Source organism: Liolophura sinensis, chromosome 1 (genome assembly GCF_032854445.1).
Source record: "Liolophura sinensis isolate JHLJ2023 chromosome 1, CUHK_Ljap_v2, whole genome shotgun sequence".
Lineage (NCBI taxonomy): Eukaryota > Metazoa > Mollusca > Polyplacophora > Chitonida > Chitonidae > Liolophura > Liolophura sinensis.
The window spans coordinates 39,537,493-39,554,857 of record NC_088295.1 but is presented as its reverse complement, the minus strand read 5'-3'; the positions used below and the strand labels follow the sequence as shown (position 1 = coordinate 39,554,857).

The 17,365-nt window shown below is 39.1% G+C and overlaps 2 protein-coding genes across 3 annotated transcripts in view; both read right to left on the bottom strand.

The window, feature by feature from the left end:
* LOC135481737 (nucleolar RNA helicase 2-like) overlaps positions 1-7,164 on the bottom strand; it is a 29,122-nt gene extending 21,958 nt beyond the window's left edge. The window contains exons 1-10 of one of the 2 annotated variants that reach the window (XM_064761407.1): positions 7,030-7,164; positions 5,419-5,602; positions 4,665-4,748; positions 3,860-3,879; positions 3,557-3,631; positions 3,140-3,257; positions 2,356-2,541; positions 1,907-2,052; positions 910-1,116; positions 314-394 (exon numbers count right to left, since the gene is read on the bottom strand). In XM_064761407.1, coding sequence (XP_064617477.1) covers positions 314-394; positions 910-1,116; positions 1,907-2,052; positions 2,356-2,541; positions 3,140-3,257; positions 3,557-3,631; positions 3,860-3,879; positions 4,665-4,748; positions 5,419-5,602; positions 7,030-7,113 — 1,185 coding nt within the window. In that variant the 5' untranslated portion in view covers positions 7,114-7,164. Of the gene's footprint in view, positions 1-289; positions 395-909; positions 1,117-1,906; positions 2,053-2,355; positions 2,542-3,139; positions 3,258-3,556; positions 3,632-3,859; positions 3,880-4,664; positions 4,749-5,418; positions 5,603-7,029 lie in introns of both variants that reach the window. The other variant, XM_064761406.1, reaches the window with a different exon arrangement.
* Positions 7,165-8,816: 1,652 nt separating this feature from the next.
* On the bottom strand, positions 8,817-17,176 carry LOC135480218 (uncharacterized). The gene is made up of 4 exons (XM_064759996.1): positions 17,147-17,176; positions 15,161-15,278; positions 14,273-14,463; positions 8,817-13,155 (listed from the first exon to the last, which is right to left on the bottom strand). Exons 2-4 carry the CDS (start codon positions 15,254-15,256, stop codon positions 9,255-9,257), a joined length of 4,188 nt encoding a protein of 1,395 aa, XP_064616066.1. The 5' UTR covers positions 15,257-15,278; positions 17,147-17,176; the 3' UTR covers positions 8,817-9,254.
* Between the last annotated feature and the right edge of the window lie 189 nt (positions 17,177-17,365).

The window sequence follows — 17,365 nt, the reverse complement described above, 5'->3', positions numbered from 1 at the left end:
TAGCTGCCAGCCTGCCATTTTTGGTATACAGGTGCATGCTTGGTATCAAAATTATGGAAACTGTCTAAGCTTCAGGCAGGTGTGAGTTTTATGATGAAAGTTTGAAATCCTGAGCGAGAGGATACAAGGAGACAGGTGGTGACGTTCCCTTGACATTGCGCGCCCCTCCCAACTGCCGGCATAGAAAGGTCCAGATTTTGACCGTCAACCTATGTCAAGATTTTTATGGCTTCTTGTTTTGTTTTGCTTCTTGTTTTGTCTTGTTTTCCTAACAGGGGAGGTAGCCCACCTTTGGTGGGTTACACTGTACTACCAGATCAACCTCTGGAATGTCAAGGCCTCGGGCAGCAACATCTGTGGTCACCAACACTTTGTATCGTCCTTCTTTATATTTCTGTAAAAATAAAAATAAAAAAACAACAGTTCTTTTATGCCATCATACAAAATGTTCGCCTGGCCCAGTGCTACCATTTCCTTCAATAGATAAATTCATGACTGTTAACTCCTGTCCTGTGTTGATACTCCAGCAGTGATACTGGTAAATAAAGAGCTCCTTTAGTGTCAAGATTTGTATGTCCTAAAAGCAAGAATAAATGATAGGAATCTGCATAGTCTGCATTGCTTTTTAAGTTTTATTACAGCTGCTGTTGTTAGTTTGGGAGGATAATCCAGAAACCCAAAGGTCGACAATCATCCATTGTATAGCATATCCTCTGAACAAAAATCTCCAGCTTTTTTTTCCAAACTTGGACGCTGTCCTCACAGTGGAAACACCAAGGAAATGAGAGAAACAAATGCAGGGAAACCTCACCTTCAAGACAGTTTCCCGTTTATCTTGAGGAATATCCCCATGGAGTACACGATGGAAACACCAAGGAAATGAGAGAAACAAATACAGGGAAAGCTCACCTTCAATACAGTTTCCCGTTTATCTTGAGGAATATCCCCATGGAGTACATGGCACTCGAGCTTGATGTCAGCACAAGTGGCCAGTTCATCCGCCTCGCGTTTGGTCTGACAGAAGATCATGGCACGGCCATGTTTCCCGCTGTACACTTGTACCACATCCCCAAGGGTGGCCGCTCTGTCAAAGTACCCACACTTGATAGCCAGGTGCTGCAACAACAACACATTCTCCATTAGACACATCAAATACATGCAGATGAACATTAATTCATAACTAAATTTTAAAATGAGGTGATTGTGTTTTGCAAGGGATTCTGCTCTGGAGGTTCAGATAAAAAGCCAACAAATTGAATCACTTTATTAAAGTGAAATGGTTCTGTAAGATATAGTGGTAAAATGCTAAGTTTATGTAAGGGGAGACAAATAATGCTATACCATAACACAACCAGCCACTAATGACAACTATGAGGCAAAAATACCAGGATGCAAATCCGCAGAAATCACTTAGCATTTTATTTTATTTATATGATGCTTAATTTCACACTCAAGATTTTTTCATTTATGCAATGACAGTCAGTTTTGTAAGTTGAGACAACCGGAGTGCAAGGCATACACAACTGACATTTGGCAAGTTTTGGCAAACTTTCTCGCATTTGATGTAAATATATGCACACCATAACTATATGGAAGACAAGTGGTCCTTAATGAAGGTTTGACTGCCCATACAGCCACATAAGCTTACCAACTGCCTCGTACAACTCCAGAGGACCCCTGCACAAGCCGACTGAATGGAGTAATCTTCAAATTCCCTGTCAAAATTTGGGTTTGAACCTGCATCCTGTGGGTCAGTGCCACTGACATACGCCTCTAACCACTAGACCATAACCCACTCCACGCTGACATCTGAAGTGCACTCAGACATCTGTTTAGCTACATCCCCTAAGAAAAGTGTACTAGGCATGGACAACGTGGCTGTTTTTCATTATTGACTACAGCCTACCTGTACAGTAGTGGCTGTCTTTATAGATTGTTCCCCGATCAGATCCACAGTCTTCACGTCTTCCCCCAGGTACTTCTTGCTGGTCTGGTACACCCACGGGGGTAGTGTGGCTGAATACAACAGCGTCTGAGGTTTCTTGCCATCTTCTGCTCAACACAATAAAGCAAAGATGGCCACATGTTGTATTTGACCTAAACTTAAGCGTTAAGTGACACACTTTACTTGATTCTACAAGACTCGTCAGAGTGCCACATGAGTTTTTCTCTACCAGGTTTGATTAATTTCTTATCAGGAACAAAAGTGACATTGTAAGGCCTTCATGTGCTTTTTAAAACGCATTTTTTCATTCACTACGGTAGTTAATTTATGGACATTTCAATGGAACTAATCATAATCCTCATAATGAAACACCTGTAATTAATAATTTGTAAAAAATTTGGTAAACTCACCTCTCTCATATGCAGATTTTATAATAGATTCTACAGTATCTGCAAAGCCCATGTCCAACATCTGATCAACTTCATCCAGCACAATGTGTTTGAGTTTGCTCAAGTCTATGTTTCCCTTCTCAAAATGGTCCAGTAGTCTACCAGGTGTGCCCACCAGAACATCTAACCCATCTGCTATGGCTTTCTCTGAAAAAGAAACAGCATATAAATTGGTCACAGGTGGTGAGAGGCATGTAGTTCATTATATAGTTCATTTCTTAACCACTGGCACATTTGTTGGCAAAAAGTGTGAAAACACATTTCTATAATGCAAGTAAAAAAAATGTACTACTCGTTATATCACAACATTAAAGACATTTCAAAACTACCTTCAAGCCAACGCATCCGACGAATCACTATCAGGATTACTGCTCATAAGACGACTGGATCTTCCTCACACTAGTCACACGCATTTACCCTGTGATATTTCAACTGTTTTAGCTACTTTTTTGCATGCAAATTATCACTATTTCAAAAATGGTGGGGCATCTTAAAGCATTAGAAGATTTGCTTAAAAACTAAAAATGAAATCTCAGTATGTCTAACATTATATTAGACAAAGTTTAATTTACATCCAACAGACATGAAAACATATAATTATTATAACTTCACACTTTGAATACATAATAAAAATTATAACTTCACACTTTGAACACATACAAAAATTACAACTCCACCCTTTGAATACATATAAAAATTATAACTTTAGACTTTTAATACCTGCTATCTGTTGCACATAACTTACCTTGAGGGTGGTAGGGTGTTCCTCCGTAGAAACAGGCAATACTAAGTGAGCGACTGATAGATTGGAAATCACTGCTAACCTGACGAGCCAGCTCCCTGGTTGGTGCCATCACTAAGACCTGATACAGAAACGATAGGGGGTTTTGGAAGTTAATAACATTCAATACCTTATGGATGGCTGACAGTTAGCTTTTATCACTTGACACATTTTGCTTTATTCTGGTTGATTAAATCAACTTATAGAGACACTTAAAAGTTTTTTTCCGATTAATTTCTCATCAGAAGAACTTAAGTGTTGGCATTTTAAGTAGGATTTTATGGTCTTTCCCTTGAAAATATTATAGTATTACAGTAAATCAAAGTAATACAGACAATTAGAGCAGGTCTGAGTATGAGAGTCAGTGAGAATGATACATACCTTAGGTGGTCTCCCTCGTTTGTCTTTAACTTCTTTCTTCTGAAGTTTTTCCACCAACGGAAGAGCAAATGACAGCTGAAATTATGATTAACAGAACCACAACTTATCAGCTATACAAGTCACGTAACTGGTGAAATTTCACTCATTCCAAACAAAACCAAAAAATCTGAGGACTTAATTGTGTGCTGACAGAAATTTTCTGAACTACGGATACATATCTGAAAAAACACATGATGCATTTTTAAACCAAGATTGTGCATTTTCTTATATCTTAAAGTGTTAATTATGAAGTCCATAACTTACCGTTTTTCCAGTTCCCGTTCCTAAAAGGATAAAAATGTTAAGAATCATTACAGCATAAAAACACTGAAAAAGTGTAAAACAAGCTTCAAGCACAACTAAACAGAAGTTTGAGGAAAACAGATTTTTATCATTTTCTGTTTTACTGCTATGTTAAAAAATATTTCACTGCAATGACTGCTGATAGTGGTCAGTGAAGGCTGGCGGAAACTAGTCTACACACAGTATTACAGTATTAAATCCACCTTCTTCCTCAGGAAACTAATAAACATCCTGTCTTAAATTCAGGCTCACAGAAGTCGAGGAATCAACTTACTCATAGTTTTGCAGTGATGTCATAGTTGTTCTGAGCCAATCATCAGCATACTCTTAAGTCATGTGACCAGAGTACTGGAGTATCGTTGTTATGTAGTACTTAAACTCAGAAATTGGCAAAAATGCACTGCGCCCATTGGGTTCCATGTTATTAATCACCTCTGGTCTTTGCCTGGATTCCTCCCACCATAATGCTGGCCACTGTTGCATAAGTGAAATATTCTGGAGTAGGGGGTGAAACACCAATCAAATAAATAAATCCTTGCCAGTAGCCCGGATGCTCAAAGCTATGAATAGCAGTGGGATGAGCTCAGACAAATGAATTAACAATACCCAAGTACTTATATCTTAAAAACACTTCTAAGGAAGGTTTTCTCTGTAAAACCTTATGTCAGCTATGTGGCTGAAATAAATAGGAAAAATTGCCTCTCTCAAGAAAAGATTTCAGCTGTACATGCGATAAGATATAGAATATTAGTGGGAGGTAACTTACTGGCTTGTGCAATAACATCATGTCCAGCATACACAGAGTCAAATGTCTTTGCTTGAATCGGGAACAAGTATGTGACACCCTTCTCTGCCAAACAAAAAAGTTCAGATATTTTACAGTTTATATCTTGTGATACTTTAGCATATTCCACTAAGTGGAAAGAGAAAAAATACAACATTTTTACAAAGGAAATTAAAATAGCATTAGTTACAAATGTTGTCAAGATTGAAGTCTAGACATGCTTGAAAAATGTGAAATATTATCTTTAATGAAAAATAATGTCTAATATTTTGGAATAAATTTTTTTCAATGTGTGTTTTTCTTTTTTCATAAAACATTAATAAATACGTGGCTCCCAATACATGTACTCTCCAAATGGACTGGCAAACTGTTGCCACATGAATGACTTTCGAGAAGTACATAACAAATCAGAACATGCAAATCAACCCTAATGAAAATTGCTCATCTACTAGTACGGCCAACACTAAAAATCTGCTAGTGTAACAAAACTGACCGTCCTAAAAGGGTCCAACTCAAGATGTTTTTCCTTTAACAAGAAAACATCTGACAAAATAAAAAGTTTGATTCACAATTTTATTTTCAATCCATTTTTGTGTCAGGTCACCTGTAAATAAAAAAAAAATACAACATACACCTATAAATAAAACTGGTGTCACAAAAAAAAAAAAATTCTCTACTGTTTCTGCTAGAGCAAGGTTACACAAAAGCAGGAATGTTAGATGATAGTCTGATCTACCTTTTAACAGCTGAATAGTGCTGTCTGATATGTTGAAATTGCTGAAATCTCCCTCTGCCTCAGCAGGTGGCCTTGATGGTTTATCTTCTGGCTTTGGTGAAGTCTCTAAGGTACCATTAGCAACAGCTACATCCCCTCTGTCATTTGTGAGGTTTTCTTCAGATGTTCCATTCACCTTGTTTTTCTGATCAACATTATTAAAACAATTTCTTTGAGTACAGCACAGTCCTTCAAACAATGTTCCAAAGCTTGGAATAAACCACAATTTCTGAATAATGCTTTTCCTTTTTTTCTCCAATTTCAGTAAAAACAGTTGGTGCTGTTAAACGGCAGAAAGACATGAATTAATTACAGAATCTGCTTTTTACAATTAATGAATACCTGGGAAGTGATCTTCCCAAAGGTAAATATCAAACCATATGTATTCAGGTTCAACTTCTCTGCTCACTTGAGCATCACAAAATGGCCACATATCAGTTCACATATACTATTCAGGTTCCTGGCCCCACCTTCCTATCATTTGTGGTTACTAGTCCTGGGAACCAGGTAAACCATCCATCCGCATCCCATTAGACAGAATACGGTGACCATTTCATAATTCGATATCAGCCAAGAGGCCGAACCTGATAAAATATTGATGGATATTTATTTACCTTTGGGATGATAGACAGCTTGGGATTTTTAACAGTCTAAGCATCTTAAAGGATTAACTGGACAGGCCCAGAAGGTTGGTAATCAACCGTTTTCCAAAACTTTATGGATGAATGGGAGCAAGCCATGACTATACACCAGTACAAACATTAAAAAAGGAACATCGCCATTCAGCTACTACGGCCGTTCTCACTGAAACCAGTTACACCGAGCTCATGTTTTTTGAGATGCAGAGATGGACGCAGTTTTAGCATGAAAATCAGAATTTACTATAGCACAGTAAGTCCATCTTGAAGACCTGGCTAAAAGGGAATGTGAAAGATAGCATGAGCATACTGGTACTTTCTGAAAACTTCAACACTTCAGGAGTGACAATAAATATGGAATGCGTTTAAATTGTTGAATTAAATTCAGTTAAAAGACAGACATATAGTATGTATTGAGAGACCAGATTGGACTACAGGTACATAAGAACTAATGTGCAATTCGCTTGGTGGCTGTCTATCTGTGCCATGTTGAACATTTCACTTTCACGAACGAGAAGCGTGTGCCATGGAAGCCTTCATGGCGATAATAAATCTATTTTTCGGCGAGTAGGTGTGGTTGGCATGAGGTGGTGGTGGCAGTCGCGGTGGCGGTGGTGGTGAGGTGGGTGCGAAAAGCAGGTCTTGAGGTTGGTGTCTTTTATTTGCACTAGACTTGTCCGATAACGTATAGAATCTGCCTGGACCTTCCTTGAGTACGAAATTAATACTGTTAGCGTCGAGATTCCAACAACGCTAGGCCAATATAACAAAAGGAGTTGAAGTCTCTCGGGGCTGGTCTGGTAGCTATACTTCATGTACCGCTTAATGTACATCATGTAGCATAGACACATATGCCATTTAACTCATACCAACAACAACAACAGCCTCTCAGGCCACTGACACCCTACCGTTTACGAAACATGAACAAACCTACCTTTTTCTTGTCTTTCTTCTCGTTTTTCACCTTATTTGCCATTTTCGTATTGTTCGAATGGCAGGTTTCTAGAGTAGTTGGCATGTTATTTCGGATAACTTCGTTTTTGTCACTCCACGTGGTGAAATATTGACAACTACCGGTCAAATCTGACACAAGGGGACACAACTCATCCAAGATAAGCGCATGCAAATATGTCCCAAATCAGTACATCAAAATTTAAAACGCACAAAACTTTACATACTTCAGTAAAATTGCGTTACAAACAACATTACCACATTGTGGTGCGTTAAACAACACTGATTATTATGTATTAAGTGGTTTGTGACTTTTACGTCGTTCCGGGTTGGGTGTTGGGAAAGGGATGGATTAAATTGTTTTTCACCCAGACCAATCACCAGTGTAAATAATTCGCAAGTCTGCCTAAAGACCTTTCAAATTTTAAAAATGCCAAGATTGATATTTTATTGTTGTCATGTTTGGATTACATGGAATATGTTTATTTATTTATAAGTCACCCTTTGACCGAGGTCCCGGGCTAGTACAAATTAAGCAATCCGAGCGAAATATATTTATTTATATATTGGTGTTTTACGCCGTACTGAAGAATATTCGGCTTACACGGCAGCGACCAGAAATGTGGTGGGAGGAAACCGGGATCTGCCCATAGGTTGCTGAACGACCTTCCCACGAACGACCAGAGAGGAAGCCATAATGAGCTGGACGAACAGTGACCGCAATGCTGAGATGCTCATGGGTCACTGGACCGCGCTTGCGGCTAACCACCTAGATCGGTCACCTCCGGCCCAAAATGGAATATACACATGGATTTATTTCTGTATGACTAAATTGACAGTAATATGTACGAAAGTGCAACAGGATCATAGTTTTTCCAAAACTCCATGGTTTTCGAATTTAGGTAACTTCAAAACCCGGCATACAATTAGTTTTTAGCAATCCTAAAGTTCGATCAAAGGCGAAATTCTGAAGTTTCAACTGGAGTTGAATGTCTTTTCTTCAAACATTATTTAAATAGTATTGCTCTAGTTCAGCATTATATATACACACTAAGTACCACAACAGGATAATTATATGTAAAGACTTAAGCTTTCACAAGTTTAGAGGATAGGCAAGATGTTTGCAAAGTTTAATGGAAAAAGGTACAGTGTTTTAAGAAGACTTGCACGAAAATCTGAATAGTGTAAATCTGAAATCACTCAAGATCACTTTCAGTGGAGTTCATGCCTACAATTATTATAAAATGACGCTAAAATGATCATTTTTATGCCATCTCAGATGCAAGCTTCCTAAAACTGTGCTGTTTCCATACATCTCATAGTTATCGCAGAATGTTTCAAAATAATGGTTGTACTGGCAGTTGAAAAATTATAATGTACGTGGAAAAGTCTTAGGCCTAATTACATTAAAAAATATTTAACCGATTGTCATTGAACTTCAAAATGCTTCAAAAACATCCCCACATGATCAATTAGTGGTATACCTGTGAAAATTCCAAGCATTTCCAGCCTGCATGCCAGTGATGAGATCTCTACAGATTCGAACACTCTATTTTAGTGGCTATACTGAAGTAACCAACAGCGTGTTGCCATGGTAACATATGATGCAGACACCCGCAGCCATATTAATTAGTCAACTTTGCACATACAAATGCTTGTGGAGCAGGTTTTGATCATTATGAAACACTCATATTGAACTACATACACATTTGTTCATAAATTTGTTTTAATTTTACACATTTCACACAATTCACTGGTGCATTACCACAGAATATTCAGTCAAGGAATTCCCGAATCACCATTCTGAGGAAAGTATTGTCTGCAATATAAATTAAATGGGAAAGTATGTTACGTTTCTGTTTGCTAATTCGCAAGTATATAAAAATGCCCATTGGATTTAGTACATGTAAAATATATGGTTGATTACGTGAACTACTAAAATTATAACACTTACAAGGCTTTAAGCTCAAATGAATCTTGATGAATTGTGAAAGGGATTATAGTCACAAAGACTTTAAAGCATTTTCGGAAAACCCTTACATGTGTACATTTAGGTAAATTAGATAAAACACATCAGAGGAATATATGGCCTGAGCTCCAATTAAATCAGGGTTTAGGCATAAATAAGATACACTAAAAACAATAACAACGGTCAACCATATCCTATTTGAGTCCTGCCATTGGTTATATGTGGTCAATTTTACATATCTACTTTAGTGTTTTGTCACTCCGGAGGCTATCGAATTTAACACGCGCATTTCGATCGCGTTCCCTAGACTCAACAGGCGGGCGCCGTCTTTCCTTATCTTCTGCCGCACCTCGCGTAGGATATCTTTCAGATCCTGAGCAGTTACGTGATGTTTTGTCCCTCTCCCCTGTTGTTCTGTGAGATGTTACTTTTTCACTGTCTTTGCCACGTGTGTGGTAAGGCGATACCTTTGACCGTCCCGAAGAATGAACAGTATGAGGTGGACTGGTTGGTCTTCGTGCTGAAGATCTATGTGTGGGATTGTCCATATGATCGTGGCGAGGCCGTGAAGAATAGCGTCTGTGAGGTGAGAGGCGATGTCCCATGTCATCTTTGCGATAGCGATGGGTTCGTCTGGGAGATGGGCTTCTGCTTACATACCTCTCCCCACCGTGACGTGTACATCTTCTTTCGCAATGCTGGGGACTTCTAGTCCTTTCTTGGTGCCTTGTGCAACAGTGGCAAGTTTCGGTTGCAGACAAGTCGCTGCGATGGCTTTGAGTTGAACGACTGGATGAATTACTTCTGCTTCTTGTCTGGCAACAAGACCTATCCCTGTCCTCGCTGACCCTACGTGAGGACCGATTTGAACTGCAGCCTGATTGGTAATCACGATCCTTAACTGAGCTTGGTTTTGGTGAACTTGAACGATGACGACTTTCAGTAAAACTGAGTCGAGCGGGGCCATTTCTGATTCTCCCACGGTGTCTGTTGCCATCTGGTGACGTCACGTGCTCTTCCCAGTCGCGGTGACGGTTTGATGATGATTGATTATGAAGATCTTGGTGGCCGTGCCTTGGTGGTTGTTTAGCAGACTGACATTTGATCCGGTGTATTGAGGGACTCTTGCTCCGCTCATGGCGACATTCAGACGACCGTTGTCTTTCACGTACTGATTGGAAGTGACCAACAGAAGAAACACGACAAGAACTCTCGCGAGAAGGCTTCGCATCTACTCTTTTTCCCGCAAGAAGCTTTTGTCGGAGATCAACAATAGGTTGGTCACTTGATGAACGCAAAGTTGGTGACTTCTGTGCTGCTATCTGAGGAGATTGTTGAATGAGGTAATCTGAATCACTCGTGAGCTCACCGTCCTCAATTTCTGATTCTTCACTCAAATAATCTTCGTTGCCCTTTAAATCACCTAGATCTGAATGTCCAACATCGTTCTTTGAAAGAAATGGTGAACATTTAGCATTTCCTACCACAGAGCCATTTAGTGATTCTATTTTCTCCACAGTATGTGAAAAGCTGGTAGAGGAAAATCTTTGTTCTTTGTCTGACAGGGATTCGCCTCCCTCTTCAGTGCCTGCCAAAGGTATTGATGTCGACACCTTGCCAGCCTCTCTCTTTCCGCACATATCAGCTCGTCCATCGCTGATGCATTCACTTTTTCCTGGTGAACCATTTGTTTCAAGAGAGTCATTTTCCTCGCCTATGAACACATATACGTCCTCTGGTATACTCATGAGACTTTCGCTCGTCTCGTTCAGCCCCATGTGTGGTTGGTCCGCCACACGACAGTCCTTTCTCTCTGATGATGTGTTCTCAACGGTGGAGCTTTGTCTTGACCTGATCTTCCTATCCCCTCGACCTTGTGAACTTAACCTTTTAGAGTTAGTCAACTTTTGTTTCTTAGGACTGGATGGCGGTGACTGATGGCAGTCAGGTTTCTTTGAATCCCTTCCGACCGTAGAAGAACGCCTCGCAGATCCTGCCTCGTTTTTTTGTTCCTCGCCAACTGTTTTTGATGTGTTGATGAAACATGGAGACTTTGGGCTACTTTCATCATGTTTACTCTTGATAACAGTGCATTCACTATCAACAGCACACTGTGACATTGTCATACATGAGATCTTCACAGAAAGACTCGATTCTTTTGGGGATCCAACAGATTTACCAACAGGAGAGGAATCAGTTGAGGGAACCTGATCAGCGTTTGGAAGTTTGTCAAGTGATGGTGTATCAGCAGGAGTTCTAAAGGGTGAAATTGCTGCAGGACAATCGTCAATCTGTTCCTTTAATGCTGAGCATTGGCGAATTTCCGTCAAAGATCCTTCATCCATAAGCTCATTACTTCCTGACAAAATCGCAGACTTGAAGTCGTCCTTAGTAAGTTCGCTTGCACATCCTTTACTGGGAGAGGTAGTGTCGGAGGATTGCAGGCTTTCAGCACTGGAGGAAACAAACGTTTCACCAGGCTTTAAAATTCTTAGGCGATACTTCTTCACACCATTAACATACTCAACACCTTGGACCCAGGTTGTAACACCATTATTACTCTCCCACAGTGTTGTGGACGTCACCGTGCAAACAGAATCTCGTCTGGCCGTTGTTCTTTGACAGCTTTCAAGCGAAACCTCTGACGATGAGCAGCTTGTAGCATTAGCAGACAAAACTGAGCAGTTGCTAGCAGTTTGATTGGTAAGTGTCCTGAGAGTATCTCCTCCACATAAACTGGATGAAACAGAGGCATTGCTGCCAGATGAAAGGCTTATCTTCAAACTGCTTTTCGCTTCAGCTTTTGTGGCAGTGGCAGAATCTGCCTTCAAAGGGGACTTGTTACTTTCCAAAACACTAGCTTCAATATGGGTTTTTAAATCCGAGTTAATATGAAACGGATTACTGGTTTCCACTTTATCCCCCAAACAACTCACAAATGGTTGACATTCAATTTCTTTGTCACCTATGACTCTTGGAGTACCAAACTCTTGAAACTCACACGTCTTATCAGTTAAGCTACCAGAAGCTGCTGTTTCAAGTTTGTCTCCCGGATAATGGTCACTAACAGAAGCTTTAGATTTGTATGTGTCATGGTTTCTACTATTCTTACCTATCAAGGTTCTATCATCTCTCTGTGTTACCTCATTGTTTGTGTATACGGTCACAACTGATGCATTTACAGAAACTGTGGATTCTGGCAGAACCTTTTTAGCTAGTTCAACTTTGTCAGCTGTTTTTGAATCTGCATTTGTGATAATGAACTCCAATGAACCAGGCCTCGTTCGGTCATTGTTTTTCCCCTCAACCTCTGTGACAGTCCTAGAATCTTTACCGTTGGTTTTTGTGTCCTCTGCCTCTATTGCTGATGCTGTCTTTTGTCTACATACATCAACAGATGGCTCTGATGCTGTAGGTAAAACAGGAGACGCCTGTAAATACTTCCTCACAGAAGAAGTTTTACCTTCGGGTGGTCTCTGGGGGGATTTTATAGTTTTTGTCCTCTTAGAAGATGAAGAAGAATCTGACTGATGTCGCCTTTTCCTTGAGCCTGAATTATGTGAGCTTGCCTGAGAAGAAACATTTTCCTTGTCTGGAATTCTACCCTTAGAAGATTCTCTTTTTCTGTCGGATTTGTCCTTATTTTCAGAACTCCTCATTCGGTTTTTCACTCGCCTTCCGTCAAGCCTACCTCCACTTACATCAATTGATCTGTCACTGCGTCGATGTTTACACCCTGAATGATTTTTCTCTACAGACTTACGTTTGCTGTCAATTTCAAAGTTCCTCTGATCAGACTTGTTATATGTCTTTTTCTGAATTACCATGTTTTTCCCACCTTTGGGTGGACATATAGATTTCTGTTGATCTGGATTCCTTTCACTTTTGTCACCTCTTCCTGTAGTGCTGAAACCTTTCTTTGGACTTTCTCTATGCTCAACAGTTGTTTTATGATTGGTTGAATTTAAGTGATCAGAGCTTTTCTTCCCATAGCTGTATTTTGAAAAGCCAATATTCTCAGAGCTTGGTACTCCGTCTGTGACACTGTCACATGCATCTTCATTTAGTGAGTTTGAGAGATCATGATAGCTTCTCCGGTGAAGATAATTACGTTGCTCACGCCGCCATCTGTTCTCAACGCTGAGAAAAAAGGAAAAAAACAGTGAGGAAAGACTCCCTTCTATAAAATACTCTGTGCAGATCGGCACTCAAATGACATTGGCATATTCAGGTACAAAACTATGTACGAGAAGAAATCGTACAGAAGAAATAATCATAATTCATTAAGTTAGTAAGAAATAATAGTAAAATATATCTGGTACAGAATGGTTCAAATGGATGCTGATTATCTAAGTAAATGACCAGCAGGTCTTTAAGGATATGTACAACTACAATGGTTTATACCTACATGAAAAGTCTAAAATGTTTGATTTCTTTATTTATTTGATCAGTGTTTTACGCTCTACTCAAGAAAATTTCACTTATGTTACGGCAGCTGGCATTCTGGTGGGAGGAAACCGGTGGCAAATCACCAAAATTATGGTGGGAGGAAAAGTGGCAGGTCTTCCAACATACGGCCTGAGAGGAAGCCAGCGTGAGCTTGAGTTGAACTCACAGCAACCGCATTGATGAGAGGCTCCTGGGTTATTGTGCCGACCCGTGCTGGCCTGCTTACCACCTTAGCCAAAGAGGCCCCCCCTGTTTGAAATAACTCTGCTGAAATTAGTACAAATATTTTATGCAGAATGCCAAACTGAATTATACAGTCTTACCCGCCATATTTACTGAAGATTGCATTATACTTGCTAAAACCAACACCTTCCACTCCAACTGTTAATTAAACCATTGTGCAAGTTCTATTTATTTATTTATCTGATTGGTGCTTTATGCTGTACTCGAGAATATTTCACGTATACGATGACAGCCTGCACTACGGTAAAAGAAAACGGGGTAGATCCCGGAGGAAACAAAAATCCTCAGGTAGCCAACACACCTTTGCACAACCAGAGCGAAAGCGAGCATGAGATGAACTTGAACTCACAGCAATCGCATTGGTGAGAGGTTCCTTGGTCAGTGTGCTGCACTAGCACACTTGTCACTCAGCCACAGAGGCCCCTTAGGTAATTCTAGTTAAGCTCTCATCATATATTGCGAAGACACTGACATTATAGTGCTGCACTATTCAATTTAAATGCCAAAAGTATTGTGAGGTGTGACAACTAAATCATCATACTGAAATGTTGGAAACTTTGCTTACCAGGATCGCAGTCGTTTGATCTCGCCACTCTTGCGTTGGATTTCACATTTAGCTGTCTTCAGAAGAGATGATATGTTTTTCTTCAATATAATGTTTTCTTCTTGGAATAAGTTAACTTTTCTTGTTGCTTCTTCAAGCTGCTGTCTTAGGACACAAACTTCTTCCTGGATTCCCTTGAATTTTTCTTCAAGCTGAAAAAGATATGAGTGATTAATGTTAGAAGAGACATATTATCAGCACTCCAAATGAAACTAAGATATCTAATATAATCAGTACAGTAATTATTTATGTAAGTGACACTTTACACTGCACCTACAAATAATACACTTACACAATGATGATTACATTAATTGCCATTTGTGCAGGTACCCAATTAGCCAGATAACATACCAAATCTGAATTTATATCAATCATCTCTTGCAAAATGTCATTTCACTTATACATGAATTGTCACCAGAACATGGTGGTGGGGAAAAGAACCCTTTAAAGGGTAACTGTTTGCAGGCAACAACATTCCTGACTTGTGAACATTCATATTCAGAGAAAGTTAGTTTTTATGTTTTACATCATGCAAATGTCTGTTAAGTCAAAAAAGCAAAACATGTACATGAATAACATACATATAGGTTTACGTTCAAGTTCAAACAGAGGACGATAAAATCTCATACGTTAATCATTAAAAATGTTTGCAGGATACAATCCATCAGATCCTCAATTAAAGAGTCTTACTCTAAACTGTTTATTGAGATTGTTTTTCATTCTCCCTCTCAATGTTATTTCTTTACAATCCTCATCTTTTTCATGGGTCAGGATAAAAAGAGAACCCATGTTCCTTTTTTTCCTGTACAGAATACATTTGCTATAGTGTAAGACAAACACCATACTTACCTCTGTGTAGGAAGATTCTCTCTCTTGAAAATTGTCTTCGATAATATCAGAATAAAGGTCAAAAGAACATATGTTTGAGGTCTCATCCACGGCCATTGTCCTCCAGCTTTATCCTCTACTGTAACAGTAAATACAACACAACGGTTTAGTACCAGATAAGCCCATTATTTCCCCTAAGGCTACATGTAACTATAACGCAATGTTTACATGGTAACTTACATGTAATACTTTTGCCAATGATCTACATCATGTACCTCTTAGTTGTAAGTACATGTATATCTTAAAGCACAGCAGCATATAAAATACATGTATAATATGAAGCTGCACTAACTGAAACAGCTCTGCAGCTTATCAACACAAGTAAATACTCGTTAATACATGCATGTATGTACTAATTCATCAATTTATTTGTTTGGTGTTTCATGCCACACTCAAGAATATTTCACTTATACAACAGCATCCAGGAATACGGTGGAAGGAAAATGAGCTGTAAATACATGCAGGGTGTCTACCTAGATATATTAGTGCAGTTCTGGAGACATTGTGTTCAAAAAACTGAAGAACCAACTTTTTTATTGCCAAAGAAAAAAGGTCATTTACAATGACAACAAGGGCATCAGGTATGGAGGTACCCACCAGTGAATTCACGTATGAGGTTTCGTAACATCTGATCAAATTAAAAAGAGTCAGTAATTTTAGATATGCATGTATGTTTATTCTGATTATATATTACAGTGTATGTCATACTCAATCAATATTCTTGTTATAAAGTTGCAATTCTAGCCTAACAATACATATAGCTCCACAATTTCTCAATTTTAGCCCAAATTATGTGTCTCAAGAAGGTGATCAAATTATAAGGCAGCTCCAACCATTTCCTCCCATCCATACCTAAAGTATTCAAAGCGTAGATATGTCAAAGCTGACATCAGTGAACCATATTTTACTACCAATCAAGCTTTATAAAGTTTGAATCCAAAGTCTGCAATGTTCTAAATTCAACCTTCCATCAAGTACCAGCACCAACAACACTTTTTACCTTCAAAAATAAGGGTACTATATACACTGGATTTCTTTCAAACAGTAGCATGTACCTTGCCGGGACTTGGAGTAAGTTTGAATTCAAAACCTGGCAGATGTTGGTTTGATTTGTTCGATTCTAAAGTGCTTGATTACTATTAAAAGATGGCTTACTGATGCAGGCTTTGGTCAATTTACACCTTGGATGACTTAGGGATTAGGTGCATGCCAAAAACGAACTGTTATTTTCAGTGAAACTGTCCAACTGGAGGTAGGTTACACTGAAGATAGGCACTACGTTAATGGTGTCACAGCTAGATTTGGCCAATACATAGTCCAGATTGGCATGGGGCACTGATCTTCGAGGCCTCGAGGATCATTGTGGAGGTCTGCACTTCACAATAGACACACTGTAAGTGCCTGAGCTGAGGTGCAGGGTGGCAGAACTCTAGCACTACTCCAAGAAAAGTAAATATAAGGACGCATGACTGAACTGTAGTGACTTCAAAATCATATCGGGCCGAAGGTGCCTACTGCCGGCCTATGGCCGATAAATAGCAGAAGGTCGTTTGACTTGTTGAGCCAGGCAATGCAACACAATCGTCGCTTTGAAAATTTTAATTCGACCTCGTTTACCACCGCAGCAAAATTAATGTATAGTCAATTCATCTGCATATAAATCTCAATATGGATATGTCAGTGAAATAATTCACTGTATTCAGAAGGCAACATTTCCGCAGCATTTTCGGATATTTTTACTAAAGACGCTAGAAAACATAATGAGTTCGAACAGTGTCGTTGTTGTTTCAACGCATGAATAAAATGTCGTAAATAAACAACCATTATCAAACATAATGCCAAACTTGAAACACGGCATTAGAGCCATTTAACGTAGAAGTTTTTCTAGCATTAGAACAAGTGACATCTCCCCGATATGACAGTATAACCAGAAAAATAATGCATTACCATTTCTTTTAAGCTTTGCCGCCGTTTCAATGGCACTTTCACAATCACATTATAAGTTAACTCCCTTGATATCATTTAACACTTACTTTTAGATAATCCTCTGTCACTATTAAGGAAAGATATACCCAAGTTAATTCTTATTTTCGGCTAATCTTGTCAAAACATTAAAAAATAATACCCTATGTTTTAATAAGTTTCTTGTACATGCAATAAAGATGA

Bases quoted from the DNA above. Each gene is read 5' to 3' on its own strand.
- LOC135480218 (XM_064759996.1), bottom strand. From the start codon at position 15,256: ATGGCCGTGGATGAGACCTCAAACATATGTTCTTTTGACCTTTATTCT. The intron at 14,464-15,160 runs GTAAGTATGGTG...TATCTTTTTCAG, and splicing joins GAGAATCTTCCTACACAGAG to CTTGAAGAAAAATTCAAGGG. The intron at 13,156-14,272 runs GTAAGCAAAGTT...CTTTTTTCTCAG, and splicing joins ATCAAACGACTGCGATCCTG to CGTTGAGAACAGATGGCGGC.